At 36.4% G+C, this 21,116-nt stretch overlaps 1 protein-coding gene across 4 annotated transcripts in view; it reads left to right on the forward strand.

Moving 5' to 3' along the window:
• The window catches only part of LOC106056377 (uncharacterized), an 89,616-nt gene that overhangs the window by 55,659 nt on the left and 12,841 nt on the right, over positions 1-21,116 (forward strand). For all 4 annotated transcript variants that reach the window (XM_056012914.1, XM_056012915.1, XM_056012917.1 and 1 more), the window contains 7 exons: positions 5,200-5,319; positions 6,374-6,525; positions 12,640-12,770; positions 16,063-16,195; positions 16,650-16,718; positions 17,255-17,355; positions 18,942-19,023. In XM_056012914.1, the coding sequence (XP_055868889.1) occupies positions 5,200-5,319; positions 6,374-6,525; positions 12,640-12,770; positions 16,063-16,195; positions 16,650-16,718; positions 17,255-17,355; positions 18,942-19,023 (788 nt within the window). The remainder of the gene's footprint in view (positions 1-5,199; positions 5,320-6,373; positions 6,526-12,639; positions 12,771-16,062; positions 16,196-16,649; positions 16,719-17,254; positions 17,356-18,941; positions 19,024-21,116) is intronic.

A 21,116-nucleotide genomic window follows, 5' to 3' on the forward strand; every position in this document is an offset into this window, starting at 1 on the left:
ACCGCAGAATGCAGTTGTTTTAAGCTCTTCCGTTTTTTGCATTTTATTTAGTTGGCAATTTTGAAGTTTAATTTAGTGTCCTTGACATTGGTTAGTTCTCGTAAAATTCTCGAATAATTCAATGATATGAAAATGTCCAATCTCGTCTTGAATAGCTAGAGGATTAGTTTGTATGCTGGGATTAGAATATGGTTACCTATTTACGCCTAACTTTGTTTTGTCAAGGCAGAAGGATGATCAAGGTGGGTTGTGGTTATTACCATATATTGAAATATCAAAAGAAAAAAACGGAAATACAAGAGTCATGTGCGTAGAAACAAAGCAGCGTGAAGTCATGCGCAGTGAGACTCTTCAATGGTGCACGTGATGTAGAATTCAAAATAGCAGCAATGCCAAACTTACATCCGACCTTTGACCTTGTGCGATATGACCTCTAGAAACTTCCGCCCAGACTTTAAGAATTTATCAAAGGGAAAGGGGGAGGGGGGGAAGTCTTGACTTTGTCTTGAGACATTCGTGTCGAAATTCATAAGACCTCCCCCCCCCCCCACTTGGGCCGGAAAAGGTTGGGCATAAATACAACATTACTCAACATCACTGCAACATTATTTTAATATCACTGCAACATTACTCAACATCACTGCAACATTATGCAACACAGATTAAGCTTTACTACGACGAGGTGTCATAAAATCTGAAAGAGAAAGAGACAGAGACAGAGAAGAGAAGTAGGTTAGAGGGAGAAAGAGACTATTTCATAAATGTGGAAGAAAGAAATGGAACGCACCAGTGCAAGAGACAAATAGAGAAAGACAAAGACAGAGAGACGGACAGACACAGAGATTGTCATATAAATTTAATTTTTTCTTTGGACTCATAAAACTTCTAGTTCAAATTTTGAGAATCTCCTGACCTATATAGTAAACAAAAAAACACTCTGAAGGATGTAATTGTCTCGGTAAATTAGTTATGGCAAGAAAAAAATGCCGGCTTAACCTAGATGAATGGCAAGCACCTGGGGGACCCTTCTCTGTATCTAGGTGTGTGTTTTGACACCGGTGAAAGAGCTTTTATTCAAACGGAAAAGCTTACTCGCACGACTTGGGGGAGGGGGGGGGCAGAAATCTTAGTTTCCCAAGGTCTGCTGTATCAAACATGGCCAGGTTTTGTTGGGTGGCATCCTGTTTATGTGCGTCACCATTGGAAACGAAGAGGCTGCCACATAGTACCTTCCGTTGTATTGGATACTTTAAAATATATATATATATACGTTAGTGTTTATGTTGCTATTGGTATATATGAAGTTATACTCATTATGCATGAGCTTTGAACTCCGCAATGATATCGATTCCTGTTAATCTTAAATTTGGATTTGTAGAACAAAAAACTAAAGGTTCAATTTGTCATATTTTGGTTAGGGTTTACAATACTGCTACGTAGCTCTAGGTTAAATCGAAAGGAATAGAATATTTAAACATAAAAAAACGACATTGTCAGAAGTTAAGTCACTTTTTATTCTGCCACAATGCTCAACGAACTAAGTGTAACTGTTATGAAGTGTGCGTGTGTGTGTGTTACTATGGTAACGGTGAGAAGAGGTTAGCAATGGACGTTATTCGCCAACCGTAAACAAACAACATTTAGCCACATGATTCTCTATCTCATCTAAACAAATTACGATCTAATTTACACAATTGCTATCACGTGACAGTTTTTTTTTTCCGTTGTTTTATCAATATTATCACGTGACTAAATGTTGTTTGTTTACGATTGATGAATGAGGTCCATTGGTTGTGAATGATGTGATCACATGGTCTTAGTTAGAGGAGACGACTCCAGAACGTGAGACTGAAAGGTTGTGCCATTGCATTGAGTTAGATCTAGAATTTTGTTAAAAGATAGGCCTATTATTACCGAAGTCTACTTCATTTGTTTCATTTATCACAAGTTGATTTTGTCTAGTAGATTATAAGTAAAGTTATTGTTATTATTGTTCGCAAGGAAGTTATTCAAATTATTTGAAGTTTATTTATTTATTTATTAGTTAAGATATATTACGCATACAGCGGTAACACGACACTATCAGTGCACTGTGGATAGGTGCTATAAGTCAACGACTGGTAACACACAACAGTAACACACAACAGTAACACACAACAGTAACACACAATGATCGCACGGGACAACACGGGACATAACGCACAAAATGATCAGGCGTTAGGTTTGAAATACATATGAACAAAAATTGTAGATTGAACTTCACTCCGTTCTGGGTTGAACTGTCCATTACATAACATTGCAAGAAAATTGCTTTCAAAAGGAGGATATTCTTTTTTTTTTTTGGTTTGTTGTTTTGGCTGGAGGGGGTTGTGTCCTTCCTTCAGCAGGTGTGAACTTAAATTATGACCATGTCTGATGCTTAGTGCAATCCTTCCTATCTATTGGTTTCAACACAAAGTCATTGATTTAGAGATTTTCTTTCTCTTATTTGTCCTCCATTTATAACTCTCTATCTGTCTCTGTATGTATCTCACTCTGTCTCTCTCTCTCTCTGTCTCTCACTCTGTATCTCTCACTCTCTGCCTCTCTCTCTCTCTGCCTCTCTCTGTCTGTCTCTTTCTCTTAGCGTCTAACCCTTTGAAATCTCCCCCCTCCCTATCTTTTACACACTCTCTCTCTCTCTCTCTGTCTCTCTCTATCTGTGTGTGAGTGTGTCTCTCTATCTCTATCTCTCTCTCTCTCTCTTTGTCTCTCTCTCTTTCTCTGTGTGTGTGTCTCTCTCTTTATCTCTTAAATTTATGAAAACGTTTGGAGTCGCGATTGGTTATTTTCCGCCACGTGACATGCATACATTAATCTGCGCACACATTCCCACTGCACAAACACGCACGTAGACATCAAATACAATATTTTGCATTGATCTTGACGACCCTAAGAAGGCAACACGAAGAGACAAATACAAAAATAAATAATAAATTCGGGAAAAGAAAGAGGGGGAAGGGGGGTAAGACTTCGTTTTATGTGTCGTCTAGCTCAGCTAGGGCAACCCCAGATAGGGCAGGTTTTAAGCCGAGGCAATCAAAGACAGGGCAAATGTGAGCTGGTTTATATTATTGCAGGGATTGCTTCTTCTTCTTTGTGTAGATTGACGATATTGTCATGGGAGTTTTTTTCCTGTCCGATAGCAGAGCCAGGCACATAACATACAACAACAACCACAAAAAATGTCCAATTAGATCGAAGAGACAGCATGGTGTGCTCTTGTGCAAAGTTTTAATTTTTTTTCTGTTCATTTTTCTTCTAGTTACAGGTATGTCACGTCCTAAAACTCAACAATGTAAAAAAAAAAACTGTGCGCATAAAAACATCACGCTTTTGTTTTATGCGTATTGTTTTTAAGCGTTTTTGCAATGAGAATGTTAACCCTAAGTGGAACCTGTGTTTTGCAAGTCAACTTTCCAAATTCCTGTTACACAATGAACTGTGTTTCCTTTAGAATCTCCCGTAAAATTCTAGAGGCTAAAATTTACAATTATTCTTGACCCTTCCTCCGATTAGTCCTTGAAATATATCCATCTACTGGACTGGCCGGAAGGCGCATTTCTTTGCACAACAACTGGTCAACGGTCTTGACCAGAAGCTTTACTGGACGTCCAGAACGTGGAGTTTACTATCTTTTCTGACCACTAAAACAATTTAATGGACAATGCGCAGTCAAGCGTGACGATGATAACATCATAACACTGCATCGTTTCTTTGACCTTGATATTTCCTTCCAGTGTAAAAAAAAACCACCAAGATTTTTTGATGACAATATTTTTAATTGGCTCATTGTTTTTCATTAGTTACAATATTTGTTAAAATATTTATCAATTATTACTTTAAGAAACTGCTATGTAAATAGTGAAATGTATAAAGTCCGAGATTTAAAACACATTTTTTGTTCTTATTTCGTACCTGGTTGTCAAATTGATTATAGAAGGGAAAAAACTACAGCCCAAAGCTCAGCATGTAAGTTTTAGATGAAAAGTTTCCTTAGAATTATTCACTTAAAAGAACAAATATGTTCATGACTCCGGTAGTATTAGCTTTACAATCATAAACAGGCCACAGATCTGACGTCTAGCTTTCTGGAACCCATAATCGTAATTGTTCCAAGGCATGTTGTCCGAACTGAAAATTGACCAATCATCGACTCAGCTTGCCCCTTGGACTAGTTAACTAGAAAGAGTTGAGCGGGGGGGGGGGGGGGTAGACTTCTGTCCTAAATCACAAACAGGACTGCCGCCAATGAAGTATTTTACCTCCAAGTACCGGTTTTACGACCCCCACTGCCTCAAGCAATGTGTACAAGTTGGTTTATTCGTGGGCTAGACGGAGATTCCAGCTTCCGGTGCCATAGGAGAAGTTAATAGTTCTCAAGGGAAGAGAGAAACAAAATGGGGCAGGGGAGATTACGCTCTTTCAAGTTAGACAGCCAATTATGGGCCCTAGAAACGTGCTGAGATAGGACTGGGGGCATTGGTCCATTCAACCATGCGTTTATTATTGTTTAGGACTTGATAAGTGTTTTGTGTACGCAATCGATCGTCAGAAACTTACAATTTACATCTTCAGATTTTTAATGGATAGGAACACATTATTATCTGTCTATGTGTTTTATCTATTTTTTTTTAAATGGTTGTTGTTTTTTAAAAAATCAACCCATGAGCTATGACGTCAATTAAAGAAGAAAAACATTTAAAATATTTTTAAGACTATTTCCTTCTTACAGAACGTCTACTTTGATCTTAATAATTAATGAATGTTAGATTTAAAAAAAAAGGTGAAAGCTGGTATTGTAAAACGAAAAGTTACTTCGCATCTAATAGAAATAGAGCAAGCATATCTCGGCTGTAACCCTAATAGATTGGAAATGATGCTTTGGCCGATACTCTGATAGATAGTTGATGAGCCTTTAGCTGCAACACTGATAGATAGGTGATGATGCTTTGGGTTAGGGCAGGGGTTAAAGTTCAATGGTTTTCTTTTACGATTTTATGTTGTTGTAGTTTTGACCTCGTTTTGACAAGCACACACACACACACACACACACACATAGGTATCCCATTCAAAGTTTTTTCCCGCTGACTATATGTCAAGCTTATTGTTAGTAAAAAAAAATGGCTCATTTTGATTTGTATTTCTCTCCCCCCACAGACAGATGTTTCAACACTTATGATGACGTGACGTGTGACTCGTGGGCCAAGCATGGCAAGTGTGACGTCGTGGAATGGATGATTGAAAACTGCGAGAAATCTTGCAACGTGTGTGATGAAGGTCGGTGATACATTTAATCCATTGTGTCTAATACATAACCAGTTTGTTATAACCCATTGTGTCTAATACATAACCAGTTTGTTATAACCCATTGTGTCTAGTACATAACCAGTTCGTTTTAGCCCATTGTGTCTAGTACATAACCAGTTTGTTATAACCCATTGTGTCTAGTACATAACCAGTTTGTTATAACCCATTGTGTCTAGTACATAACCAGTTTGTTATAACCCATTGTGTCTAGTACAGTACATAACCAGTTTGTTATAACCCATTGTGTCTAGTACATAACCAGTTTGTTATAACCCATTGTGTCTAGTACATAACCAGTTTGTTATAACCCATTGTGTCTAGTACATAACCAGTTCGTTATAACCCATTGTGTCTAGTACATAACAAGTTTTTATAACCAGTTTGTTATAACCCATTGTGTCTAGTACATAACATTAAAAAAAAACATTCTGCCTAGTACATAACATTTTTTAAAAATCATTCTGCCTAGTGCATAAGAAGTTTTTTTACCCATTGTGTCTAGTGCATAACAAGTTTTTTACCCAATGTGTCTAGTGCATAACAAGTTTTTTACCCATTGTGTCTAGTGCATAACAAGTTTTTTACCCATTGTGTCTAGTGCATAACAAGTTTTTTTTTACCTATTGTGTCTAGTGCATAACAAGATTTTGTAACCAATTGTGCCTAATACATAACATGTTTTTTTTATTCCATTCTGTTTAGTACATAACAAAATTTTTAACCCCTTCTGCCTAGTACATAAAAAGATTTTTAACGCATTGTGCCTAGTGCATAAGATGTTTATATCATTTGTTTTTATTATTGCCCTATAAATGAAACTAAGTAGATTGCTTAGGACAGAGTGAGGTGCAAGCTTTAGTTTGTCGTCAGAGCATGCCGTTACCTTGTGTACGGCACTGAATGAATGAAATAGTTGTTTAGATTGAGAGGCTCCAGACTAGTTTACTTGTATTTGAATTCATTGTCACCCCCTCCCCCCAAACAAAATATCCAGTTATTCACATTTTGACTGTCACTACCCCAGAAAAAGACGAAAATTCCAGATTTCGGAAAATTCTCGATGACTTCTATGACTACAAGTCTCGGGAGTTCCCGGAGTATGCCACTTTTGTTGGGAGACATGACTTCGATGACATTCTAGAGTCTTTCAAGATGGATGCCTTCGACAGACGTAAGGTTGGTTGAAAAAGAGATTGATATCTTGTCGTTGTTTATGTGTTAAAATGGAATAGAAATTGTGATGTTTCCTCTATGTAGATATCTACATTCGTTTTGGGTGTAGACAGTGTACAGAATAACGGAAATGTTGATAGGAAAACATTGTTATTATAAAGCTGAAATTAACTCTTGTCTAGCTGTAACGTTTTTTTCGCCACTTCCCATTCTCGGATCAAGTTAAAACTTTGCATAACTATTCATTGTTCCTAACAAAACATGAATCATTAAACAAAAAGTAACCAATTAGTAAAAAAAAAAACAACATAGCGGTAATAAATTAAATTTGTTTGATGTCGAAAAGATAAATAACGTGTACAAACTTTTTACCAGACAGACAGACAGACAGAGTGAGTTGAAATAAGCTTTGTAAAAATGTAGAATTTATTTCCCGTTTTTTTATTTAAAACAAAATAATTAATTCCAAATAATTAATTGACTCATTGGTTAATTTTGAAATTGATTCATGTTTGTTAAGTACAATGAATAATTGTGGAAAGTTTCAACTTGATCCGAGAATGGGTGTGTGAGATATAACGTGTTAAATCATTTTCCAGCCGTAACAGACATACAGACAGAGAGGATATAAGCTTTGTAAAAAGGACAACTTTTTTTTTAAGGCAGATGCATCAAAATCAAATATTTGACAAAAATAGCAACCAGCGTGACACGAGAGAAAGGGAAAAATTAGCCTGGCAGCAACATACTGAAGGTGCGTCTGCCATTGTATGCTCGCGCTCCCCTATGGCTTGCACGTGCATGCGCAGTCATGGCGGGCCAACTCAACAAGCTGGGGGGAATAACTCTTGTCAGCAGACTTCAATCACAAAATGCTAATCGTTTGCAAACGACAGTATAACTAAAAGCACTGCACCTTGAAAACATGAACCTTACTTAACAAAACGCTGGCCTGGTGTTAAAAACTTGAAATACTGGATCGATGTTTAAGTTTTGTGAAGGTTCAATTACTTCAGGAAAGTTGGGACATTACAGAGAGCCAGGAAGTAACTGGTGCAAGCAGATTTTTAGTATTTGCTTTTAATAATTGCCCACTTTTTTAAGCGGGTAGTTGCTAATAATGGCCAAGTGGAAACAGCTTTGGCTCGAATTGGCTGAAATTGGTTCAGTGTGCTAACTGCTCTAAGGATGCAAAGTGTTGCAAAAGATTTCGTTAGATAAATAGCAACTTCTAAGGGTTGCAGTTTTTGGCTTTTTGTTTTTGGCTACATTTCTTCAAAGAAGTTTTTGGATTATTTTAAATTACATTTTTTTTTGTTTTGCTTAATTTTTTTCGTTTATTTTATAAATTGTCAAGTATTAGCTATTTTTTTATTGGATAGTTTAATTTTCTTATATTATTATAATGAAGAGAGGGGGAGACAAAAACGGAAATATTAGAGAGAGAGAGAGAAAAGCGAGTGAGACAAAGAAAATAAGAGAGAGTGATAAAGCAAGACAGAAAAAAAAACAAGACTACAAAGACAGTTTGTGTGGAAACACAAACTCAAAATCGGTCGACCCAGGCAGGTAAAAAGGCAGGTTTCAATGTTTTCAGAAGAATATTAGAATGAAATTCTATCAAAGACAAATGACAGAGAAGAATGGAGAAAGAAGGTTGACAGATCTTGTGTGGTGCCCCCAAGGCTTCAGCAGACCAAGAGATAGGTGAAATTGAATGTGAGGTTAGATATGAACATGGCCTAACTGATGTCTTTTAATGATTATCTAAATGTTTTGTAAAGAGTTAGTCTCTCAATTATATGATGAACTGTACGAAATCATTTCGTAAAAAGAAATCCTTTAGTTAAGTGTTACGTTGCTGTGTTGTAGTTCTGTTGTTTACGCGATAATATGAAAAACTATTTATTAATTGTTGTTTTAAATTATAGTCCACTTATATGCATACTAAATATATTTTTTTCTTCAGAAAAATGTAAACATTTTTTTTTTTTGTAAATGTAGTTAGTATGACAGAACTTACCTAACTAGGCAATACTTTTGTAAAAAAAAAAAATTTCTGACAAAAAATCTAATTTGTATAATTGTGTTCAAAATATGACGGAGTTATATCCCCGTACTAAAAAGTCTCCAGTGTTTGTTACTATTAATAGTGAATAGTTGTAAAAATGGTGTATTTTTATGAAAAAACTGCTAGCATAAATTGATTTTAAAAATTAGATTTTTTTCGCTTTCAGAAAAAAAAAGTAGCCGTTGCATCAGAACTTTGAATGGTCTAAAATATCATGATGTCAGATTTTCAATGTCTTTTCTAGTTTAGGAGATCTAAACGGGACAGACGGACGGACAGACAAACCACACAAAACTAAAAGCGTCTTTTCCCCTTTCGGGGGTCGCTAAAAAAAAGAGAGGATTGTTTGTCGCCTTTATCACACTATTGTAATATTGGGTTTTGCTAATAATATAATATATCTTAAAAAAATATTAAAAAAATGAAGAGAGACAGAGAGATAAAGACCGAGGAATAGAGAGAAAGATAGAAGAGAGTATGAGAGAGAAAAAAAAAAGGACTGTGATAACGATGATTTTGAAAAAAGAGAACGAGAAAGAGAGAGGGGGAGAGAGAATAGAAGAGAGAAATATAGAGATAGCGAGACGGGGAAAAGAACAAAATATTGTAACCATAGTTCAACAAAGAAAACGAACACTCCCTTCTCAAAAAACATTCTAATCAACGTGCATGTGAAGTTGGCAGCAGTTCTAACTAGAGTCTAGGAGATACAACAAACAGTTATACCGACCACTCGGGCATTTAAATCAAACAGGGTGAGTTTTATATGTAATAGCGTGAGTAAATAACCTTTATGTCACAAGAAAGGAAAAACAAGTTGTGGGAAGCGTGGTCGAGAGGCTAAATGCGCTTAGAAGGCGGCACGAGGTTCGACACCCGACTCGGGCAGAGTTGTGTTTACTGAGCGCCTAAAGGCAGCACGGAAAACCAACTCCTAGATACCCCCTCTCTCACTGGTCAACAAATGAGATTGGACCAAAGCATGAAAGTAGCGCTATATAAAAGATATTTAAAAAAAAATTAGGGACTCCTTGTATCGGTTGAAGTATCCTTGGGTTGATTTCCTTTTGCAACATTGTATATTCCCGCGTTATACTATATACAGCATCTAAAAAGGTTGGCTAAATAGAAAATCTTTAAAATAAAGAAATGGTTAAAGTGTTAATGTTTAAAATAGTCGGCATACTTTTCTTTTTAATGCAAATGAGTTTGTATTCAAATAACAAAAACAACAACAACAAAAACTTTTTTTTTATTTAGTAAGATATAGAATATGACAAACATGGTACTGACATTTTTCTTCAAATGGCCGTTTTCATGGCGGACGCCTACACGGCTGTTGTGGTACAGAGAAGGACTATGCTCTGGGGGAGCTTACCAGGTGTGCTCAGACTTCGACCTCGCGTCGACCCAAGCGTCTTGGCATACGATCCTTCGAAAATAGGGATGTAACAAATTTATAGCTCATTGGCTCTTTTACAGACAAAATGGTCGCTCGGATAGGTCATGTAGGAGAGCTTCCGTGGGCCTAGAGTAGGGTTGTGCGGGCGCGGGCCAAATGCGGCCCACCGAGCGTTTTATGCGGCTTGCAGACATCTGCAAATTTTCGATGTGTCCACAGATTATACACATATACTGTCACGAATGGATACATTGACCTCATTCTACTTCTTTCTAGAAACGCGTTCAGATCAAAGAAGTCGCAGAAATAAGCACGTGCTAATTAAAGGCTAATTATAATTAACCAATCAGAGAAAGGAGTCACGGAAAAAAAATCACAAACTTTTGAAGGAGTTTTGAAAGCAGAAAGAAGTCGAGAAGTTTCTTCCGTGTATTTTAGTCCTTTGATATTTCCCCCGGCATGTCATTCTGTTTGCGCCATTCTATATACACCAAGGAAACATAAGCATTGTAGTGTAAACACATTCATAGATATAAAATAGGCACTTATTAGGCACTAAAAACAGTAATCGTCTCATATATAATGCATATATGTTTTTAAAAAAATTTAAACATCTAAATAGATTGAAACTTTTGATTCTTAAGATGACGAGGCTAAGGAAACATTGTCTCTACGTGTCATTCTAAAAAGTTTTAAGAAAACGAATATTGTTCTTATTTACAATATGTCGAAACATTCAGTCAAGGACATAAACTCATGCCAGTATTTATTCAATGCTATGAAGAACTGTGTTGAAAGTGTTGGGTTGGCTTGGAACAAGATGGCATGTGTAACAACTGATGGCGCCTGTACTTTGACTTAGAAAAACATGTTTTGTAAAAAAATTAAAGAACAATATCCCAACCAAATAATCAAACCGCCACACGGGAAAGTTTGTGCAAATATTAAACATGTTTATGACCCAACTCTCTCAGTTACAAAACATCAGAGCTATGAAGTCTTAAGCGCAAGCAGCTCCGAGAAGTAGCCGACTTGAAGATTTGGGAACCAAATGTTCGGTACAAGAGCATCATCCGCTGGCTTATGATGGGCTTGGTATTGAGAAGAATGTGTGATCTCAAGGAAGAAATGTTTATATTTCTTGAGCGACATTGACTATGACTTTATTATTGATATTTCTAATGAAGAGTGGAAGACAGACTTCATCTTTGCCATCATTGTTGCAATGTGTTGATTGCTCATGAAATGTATGAGCATGTTAAATCTTTTCAAACAAAGCTTTCCAATTTTTGTCTATGCAAGCTAATGGAAACAGGTTTTCTCCTTTTCCTTTACTGAAAGCTGAAATTATTTCAAGTGATTTATTTGGATTTTTTGATAGGGGAATTTGAAAGCAAATTTTAAGACATTAAGAACTTGGAACCCGTTTTCAACATCTTCAGTTCACCATTTAATACAGAAGCTGATTCAACTCCAGAGGACATGCCTCCAAGCAAATTATGACCTGAAAAAGAAATTTAAGTCAGTTCTTCGCGGGAATTTTATGGGTCTTTGCCAGAAGCTGCATTTTCATACTTAAAAAACTTTGCTGCTAAGTTCATATCATCTGTGTCCACATACAGATACAGCTGTGAAAAGTATTTTCTTGTTTGAAAATGAATCGACGCTGAATGCCTGTAATTTGATAGCAGTCACCAGGATATCAACAGGTCAGCTAGTTCCACAGTTCCGAAAGATGCAAACAGTTAAATACGCCTCATTTAGTGCAACTGTACATTTGTTATGAAATGTTACGATGTGAAAGACCAAAATCAAATGTAAAAAAATATTAGTAAAACGCAAAAGTACATCAGTTTCTTCAGTCAGAAGAGTTCCATTGTTGTTTTCAATCACCGTGTACTATCCTGTCTTGTGTTGGTTAAAGCTTTTAATATTTCGTCTGATTTTTTGTTATTGCCAACTTTCAAGCTATTATCGATTTTAGTGCACTGGTCACTGATCTATTTTTCTTTTGCTATTTTCATGCGTATTTCTTTGTTGGTAGTCCTGTACTCATCTTCCAGCAAGGGACTCGCTTTCTTTTTAAATTTTTTTATCTATCTTCTTGCATCACATAAATCAAGGATGTCATTTGTGACCCAAAACGTACTTTGTCTTCGCTTGTTCCCTATGACCTCAGTGGCCGACTCGTAACGCAAGTAATCCTGTGTGCAGTCAATTCAAATCTCCTTGTTCCACAATTTAGAACTACATTAGATTGGTTCAGTGCAAAATTACGTATCAGCAAATATGTATCCCATTTTTTTTAAATTGCATGTCATTTAAATATCTTATCTTAAAACTTACAAGACGTTTCTTCAGAAGAGAAGATAATTACGCTCTACGCGAGTCCATGGGTCAATCTAGTCGACATGTTAATTAGAGACTTAAAATCTGCCAAGTCATGTAGTCATATGTCAGTCTACGTTCACTTTTCTTACAAATACTTTTTAAGTTTTCATTTTGCTGGCAGAAAGAAATAGCAGGAAGGCCAGATATATATTTCAAGCCATCTATAGATAAGAAGATTGAAGTCTTCAATTTAAGTTTGCTTGTTTGTTATTAATGTGACGAAAGATAAAGCAGAAAATGTTTATTTTTGCAGAACCATACAGAAAGATTTCTCCGCAGGCTGCGTAATCTGGACATCACAAAGTTGACCCGGAAGAACAAGCGCGAGAGAAGAATTCTGATGTCTTGTTTGCAGACATTTGTAGATGGGTACAAGTGGAGAGAGTAATGACGTCTTCCTTTTCTTTAGTGTGTAGATTATAAGTTATAGATTATGAGGTTATAGATTATTGATTATAGATTATAGCTTATAGATTATGGGTTACAGATTATTGGTTATAATCACAACAAATTTCCGTAAAGATCAATAAAGCAGTCTTAGTCTTAGGTTATAGATCATTGGTTATAGATTATAGGTTATAGATTAACGGTTATAATTATAGGTTATAGATTATATGTTATAGGTTATAGATAGATTATAGGTTATAGATTATAGGTCATAGATTATTTGTTATAGATTATAGGTTATAGATTATAGGCTATAGGTTAATCTTTATAAATTATAGGTTATAGGTTATAGATAATATGTTGTTGTAGTCCGATACGTAAGCTTAGTTTGTTGTAAGTATAGATTAGTTCCAAATAACATGGCTAACTAATCATGTGGTATGCGCTCTGAAATGTTCTCTCCATGGTCCGGGGTTTGAACCCTGTTCTCCACAGCCCCACATTGTCCTACAGAACGTTTGGACCAATCATCTTCGATTCAAAATAAGGAAAAACAAAAAACTAAAATATTTTAATAGTAATAAAGTCATTCTGATGTCATTATAACAATGCGTAACAATACAATCAATTGACATTCTTTTTTTTTTTAATAATAAAAAAATGTGCTGTTGCCAGATCTGTAGATAATAGTATCCATTCTTTTTTAGTCGAATTTTCAATATCATTACTTTGATTTGAAACAGAATTTAATTCTAAAATATAAAATCGATATTCATTAATGCCTATAGGGTTGTGAAAGTTGGACACTGGACGCTGAGGCTGAAAGAAGCATTCAAGCCTTTGAGAGACAAAATAGTGAGTAAATTCTACAGAGAAAATGATGCGTCTCAGAAACCGAGAAAAGTAGACAAATGAGTTTGTACAGTTTCAAGTCAACACTCTGGCTGGCTAAAGGAGAAACTCCTCCATACCTTGAAGAGTTGAAAGCTGAGCTGGTTTGGTCATAGTGTAAGACATGACCACTGTCAAAAGTCATTCTTCAAGGTATAGTGGGTGGAGAATGAAGAATGTTTCGTCCAAAAACAAACGCTGGCTGGACAATGTAAAAGAATGGACCGGCCTCTCTTGTGATGTCCTACTAAGAATAGCTGCTGACCGGGAAAGTGATGAATTGGTTATTCGAACTGTCACAGCGCCCACTACGACGAAAATCAACGGACAGATGAGTTGAGAATTTAGCTGATCTAGAATTTACCTGAAGTAGAATTTATCTGATGTAAAACTTACCAAACCTAATTTGTCTGGTGTTGAATTCACCTAAATTTGAATGTATCTGAAAAAGAATTCACCTGTTTCGGTGACAAGGGTAAATGAGTTGGCTAACAAAATGACCAAGCTTCATTGTTTTCAATCAAATCAACAGAAAGCTTCAGTTCAAATTCAGAGTAAAAAAATCTCCATTTCTATCAGGAAACCAGTCAGGGCTTTCGGTTTAGCAGTTTATGGCTCAACTCCTTGGATAGAAGGTCCTTACCTTAAAAAAAAAATGATGTCATTGTTCTAGTGTCTCAGTGTGTGGCGTGCCATTTATTTTTAGTGACAAACTTCGAATTCAATCCCATTACCGACTTCTCAAGTAGTCTCTTAATACTGTTAGCGGAAGAGTCCTCGATTCCAATCTTTAAGTCAAGTCATTGCTCAAAAAGGACAATGGAAAAAAAAACTTCATCCCGTCATTCCAATCTAAGTTTTGGATCAACCTCTTTTTTTTTTTTGTCGCATTGATACATTGTTTTCTCTATTGTCTGATTCCGCGAACTTCAGCCGAGAAAAAAGATCAAAAGGTTGATATGATTATGATATCAAGATGACAAACTGTTTGAGAACCTTCGGGAAAATCAAAGACATGGTCAGAATAGATGACGTGGCCGAGATGACATTAAGGGCTTAGTGACATTCGAGTTCTTTTGTCTACGGAAAATTGAAATTCATGAAGCATTGTGTTTTTTTTTTTAATTTATTTATTTTGGCTCAATATGTTATTCCTGATGCTTCGAGAAATTCAATGAAAAGATTTCTGTTTAATCTCATTCGTTCCTCGTAGCAAATAATCTACACTTTAAATCTATAACTGTTTAATAATGCATAGCCATTCAACTGTCTGTTAGTTCATATTTTAAGTTTCTAGCAAAACAAAACAACAAATAGTTGGTTTCACATGTATCTATATAGTATAGCATATATTTTATTATGATAAAGTGAACAAATCTGACTCGGATGGAAGGATAACTTTGATTTTCAATAATTAGACTTTACTGTTATAAACTAATCCAAGTATTTATCTGATTTATCGAAATGTTAAGGGATCAAACTCCGAACTGTTCAAGATTCTTGTTTGTTCCCCACTTAAGTAACGAGTTTAAAAAAATATATTATCCTCCCTCCCCCCACCCCCCCCCCCCCCAAATAAAAGTAGCAATTTAACATAAGTTCTATATTTAGCATCAAGGGATTTAATTTAGAAGTCTTCGGGCTTTCATTACATTAAAACGTCTGTGGAGTACGCTGTGCAGAAGGCGAGGTCGAGCGTTCATTAAAAAGCTGAAGCAGATTTTGGATGGAAGGACAAAAACAACTTGAACTCTCCAAAAATATCAAACCTAAAAAAATGTTTTGAAACAAAATATACGTTTATGCAAGTATTTATACGTGATTTTAGTTTATTAATTATACACAGTTACAAAGTATGCAAATTGTTATATTTTAATGTGTCACAATGTAAATTATTGTTAGAAGTATATAACAAAAGAAAATGAAACTTGTATATAGGCCTATGGCTTCCCTTGCATACGAAGATTACGGATGAGGAGAAGTGCAGTAATTCACGTGACTAGGCAGCCCTAGCTGTGATTTACATATTTTGCCACACCCAACGCAGATATTGTTTTAGTAAACATTGAAACTGTGTTGGACTTAAGTAGACGGCCATTAAGATTCAAAACAATAAAGTCCTCCAGTTCCCTAAACGAGCCTCTAACCAAAGTAGAGGATCCCTTTCATAAGCTCAGAATGAAGGTCCCTCTTTGTTCCCCATATTGAAGCGCCTCGTCAGTTTGGTACCAAATATCCGTGTTGCGGATGAACTATTGTAACAACTAATAATAGCAGACAAAGTGTCTGCAGACGACTAATCGTGACGCATGCCGGCATCAGCAGGGAAGGTAATTACTACTTGTTCATCTTCCTTTCTGTCTTTCCCTGTAATTAAATTCTCTGTTCCTTGTCTCAGGTATGGGGCCCTCAATTCAATTAACTTCCTGGAGGGCCTGGCCAACGGGCCACAGTGGCCAATGTACGCCAGACTGGACGATGAAAGCGATTTTCTGAGTTATTTGAAAAGACTGTCAGTCGTGCCAGACCAGGTAACACAATCATCATTTAGACTCTCTTTTGTGCAATTTGACACCGAGTTGTGGACCTTCTTTTTTATTTTTAGTCATCGTATTTTGTAGAGTGCTGGTCATAAACAACAGCGAACCAATAATCCACAGATCTCTGCAAATATATGCAAACAACTGCAAAACCTTTGTATTATTGATTAAATTTAAACAATACTGTAAAAGGAATTTGTGTTAAACAAACTCGAGGGCGGCCCCTGATGGTCAGTCCTACTCTCTATCACATTGAAAGTCTAATGCACAGTTGTTGATAAATTCGAACTGCCTTTTAAATCTTGTTTATAAAATAACAAGTCAACACTTTTTATGTATTCATTTGGGTGTATTTAGATTGACATGCATACCTGTTACTTCATAAGTTTAAATATGAAACACTGTAATGGTCAGAAGGATGAGTCAATTCTGTCTCTTGTCACAGATCTATGATCAGATAGCTCTAATGAAGCGAGCCATTGAGTTGAAAAGATCGAGTCACATGGTTTCTGTCGTGAGTTATTATTATTATTATTATTATTAATTATCACTCATCAATTATCTAATTTTTCTTTTTTTTTTTTCATCTTTGTTTAAGAAATTAATTAAATTTGTGCCTATTTTTTATACACTTTTTCTGGGCCAAATTATTGGAATGATTCCCTTTAAAGCAATGCTGATATTGAAGTAGACATTGTACATAATATCTACGTTTTCTATAAACTTACGCATTCCACATTTTATTTCTTGTTAACGTAAGATATAAATCTTTGATCTTATAAGGCTACCTTAGTAGACATATCGTCACCTATATAATCAAAGTTTTTGTATTGTCTAATACAAACGCACAAATAGGAAAAAGAAAACTTTATTTTAGTTGAGAGAGAGAGACAGAGACAGAGACACAGAGAGAGAGAGAGAGAACCTTAAGAAGGGGAGACATAGAAATAATTTTTAGAAATAGTTCATCGAATTTTTGTAGTCGTACATGATTTAAAATTTCCGACAGAAAATTCTAACGAATAACCCAATGTCATCTCTCCGAGACAGAGTCGTGTCCCTTCCATGTTACAGGAGTGGGACGTGGAAGACTTCTTCCTCCAGCCTTTTGAATTCAACCTCAGAAAACAAAAGTTTTCAACCTTTAAAAAGTAAGTTTCAGTTTTTAACTTGCATCCGCCTATAATTCATGTTCGATTAAGATATATAGAATGGCTGGCTGGTCATGTGGTATGCAATTCATGACACCCTGCTCGATAACCGTTGGCCAACGAAATAAACGACCTAAACATAAGATGGCCCTGTAGATTGCAAGGTCTGAAAGGGGAACTTTACATTTTGTATAAATAGTTTTTGCTGAGTGTCACCAGAGAATGCAGACCTTCAAAGCTGCAGACTCTTATCAAGTAGGCCTGACAAAACACTGGCCCTAAAACACCCCAATAGAAGAAAAACTATATGGAGAGCTGCCTGATCTGGAAACCACTGCGCAGTTCATCTCAGATATTGGATATGAGCCCTCCAACTTGATGATGTTAAACGCAAAAGTTTCATGTTCAAAAAGGATATACCCGATGGAGGTTTAGGGATGTTTAGGGATAATGATTAGAGTCAAGGCCTGCCCAAACAATTTCGGGGCCCTGTGCGAAACGGATTGTGCGGGGCATAGTTCTTGGTTAGGGGGCGATAAAAAGTAAAAATTAAGATTTTGTGTTAGAAAATAAATTCGTATTTGCATTTTATTCATTCTTTACTGAGTACAACGTCACGGTCAAATGAACATAGAGAAGTCATACAGTATATTATTAAAATTCTGTTTCTTCATAGATCACGCTCAATAGCACGTATTGCCAAATTGTTCAATCTATCTTCGTGAATTGTTGACATCAAGTAATTGTTAATTAGTTTGAGGCGCGAGAAGCTTCTTTCACCAGATCACAGTTACGGATATTGTTAAAATATTCTGAGTGCAACAAAGTAGTTTGGGTAAGCAGTGTACCTTTCATTAGTGGACAGATAAGCTAAAATGACAATTTTGTCTATTTTATAAGTTTTCAGGATATTTTTAATAATTTCAAGAGATTTCCAGGATTTTCTCGTATATTTTGCTATTTCAGAGTTCCTGAAGCTCATGAAAAAAAAAACAAGAGGCCGCGGGAACTGTGTGATATAAGTTATAATGTTTTAATGTAATAATTTACACCTAGAATTAGCGCGGGGCCTATAACAGTGCGGGGCCCACTGCGGCCGCATAGATTCTAGTGGCCTAAGGCGGTGTAAAGCTGGCCCTGATTAGTCTTGTAACAAGCCAGAAACATCGGATATATTTTTTTTGTGATCAATTTTAATATCCGAAAATAATGTGGCCGTGAAGACCACTGTCTATAACTATGTATATGTAGTGTGGGAGAGACCATCAATGTGCATATGCATCCTAAATCAATAAAGGAATTTAGGTCGTTTTTATGGTCGGCTTTCAATATAAGAAGTCCGATTATTTAAAGAAAAAAGCGTGTCTTCAAAGCCATGATGATTTTACCTTAAAAAAAAACAGCCTTTTATGAAGCAGAAAAAAAAAAGAGAAAATCTCGGATGTTTTCATCTCTTTGACAACGTGTACGTCCGCCATGCTGTGCAGTTTGTGAGCTTGTGGGTGTTGCAGTGAAAATAGACCATGATTTGGATGACCTCCCCTGGGTACGGTACCATCAACAAAGGTTTTCTTCTGATCTCACAGGGACCGTCTGAGGGAGAAAGCAAAGAACCTTCTGCCCTACGTCAGCCAGGCTCTGAGCAGATTGAAAGTATTTATGGACAAGGTGAGTAGGCACGTGCGTTGCATTACTCTCGCACGCGACAAACACAACGTGCTTTGTTTTCTCCTCGTGGGGGGAGGGTGGGAGGGAGAGGTAGCAGGGGTATCCTAGTTTACTGTGGTCATTACGCTGCTGTGCCCTTCTTTGTCTTATGTTGAGACTTTAGGACTGCCCCATTGTACTTCTGTTTTCTGTTGTCCACTCAAGTCTCTTCTGTTTTCTCAAGACCTTCACCGCTCCATAAATTCAAGTCTTTATAAAATGACTGCAAATGATTACATTCATTGCCCACTTCACTTTAAGACTAGTTCTTGTATTCATCGCCCACTTCACTTTAAGACTAGTTCTTGTATTCATCGCCCACTTCACTTTAAGACTAGTTCTTGTATTCATCGCCCACTTCACTTTAAGACGAGTTCTTGTATTCATCGCCCACTTCACTTTAAGACTAGTTCTTGTATTCATCGCCCACTTCACTTTAAGACTAGTTCTTGTATTCATCGCCCACTTCACTTTAAGACTAGTTCTTGTATTCATCGCCCACTTCACTTTAAGACTAGTTCTTGTATTCATCGCCCACTTCACTTTAATACTAGTTCTTGTATTCATCGCCCACTTCACTTTAAGACTAGTTCTTGTATTCATTGCCCACTTCACTTTAAGACTAGTTCTTGTATTCATCGCCCACTTCACTGCAAGACTAGTTCTTGTATTCATCGCCTACTTCACTTTAAGACTAGTTCTCGTATTCATTGCCCACTTCACTTTAAGACTAGTTCTTGTATTCATCGCCCACTTCACTGCAAGACTAGTTCTTGTATTCATCGCCCACTTCACTTCAAGACTAGTTCTTGTATTCATTGCCCACTTCACTTTAAGACTAGTTCTTGTATTCATTGCCCACTTCACTTTAAGACTAGTTCTTGTATTCATCGCCCACTTCACTGCAAGACTAGTTCTTGTATTCATCGCCCACTTCACTTCAAGACTAGTTCTTGTATTCATTGCCCACTTCACTTTAAGACTAGTTCTTGTATTCATCGCACACTTCACTTTAAGACTAGTTCTTGTATTCATCGCCCACTTCACTTTAAGACTAGTTCTTGTATTCATCGCACACTTCACTCTAAGACTAGTTCTTGTATTCATCGCCCACTTTACTCTAAGACTAGTTCTTGTATTCATCGCCCACTTCACTCTAAGACGAGTTCTTGTATTCATTGCCAACTTCACTTTAAGACTAGTTCTTGTATTCATCGCCCACTTCACTCTAAGACTAGTTCTTGTATTCATCGCCCACTTCACTCTAAGACGAGTTCTTGTATTCATTGCCAACTTCACTTTAAGACTAGTTCTTGTATTCATTGCCCACTTCACTCTAAGACTAGTTCTTGTATTCATTGCCCACTTCACTTTAAGACTAGTTCTTGTATTCATCGCACACTTCACTTTAAGACTAGTTCTTGTATTCATCGCCCACTTCACTTTAAGACTAGTTCTTGTATTCATCGCCCACTTCACTCTAAGACTAGTTCTTGTATTCATCGCCCACTTCACTTTAAGACTAGTTCTTGTATTCATTGCCCACTTCACTTTAAGACTAGTTCTTGTATTCATTGCCCACTTCACTCTAAGACTAGTTCTTGTATTCATCGCACACTTCACTTTAAGACTAGTTCTTGTATTCATTGCCCACTTCACTTTAAGACTAGTTCTTGTATTCATCGCCCACTTCACTGCAAGACTAGTTCTTGTATTCATCGCCCACTTCACTTCAAGACTAGTTCTTGTATTCATTGCCAACTTCACTTTAAGACTAGTTCTTGTATTCATTGCCAACTTCACTTTAAGACTAGTTCTCGTATTCATTGCCCACTTCACTTTAAGACTAGTTCTTGTATTCATTGCCCACTTCACTTTAGACTAGTTCTTTTATTCATTGCCCACTTCACTTCAGACTACTATATGCATTCATTCACATCTAAAATTGAAAATGAGATTTTGTATATCCTTAATCTTCCAAACAAAACAATGACAAGATCACAAACGTTTTACAGATACAATTGACTAAATATTCAAAAGTTATCCATTTTTCT

The sequence above is a fragment of the Biomphalaria glabrata genome, chromosome 15 (genome assembly GCF_947242115.1).
Source record: "Biomphalaria glabrata chromosome 15, xgBioGlab47.1, whole genome shotgun sequence".
Classification (NCBI taxonomy): domain Eukaryota; kingdom Metazoa; phylum Mollusca; class Gastropoda; family Planorbidae; genus Biomphalaria; species Biomphalaria glabrata.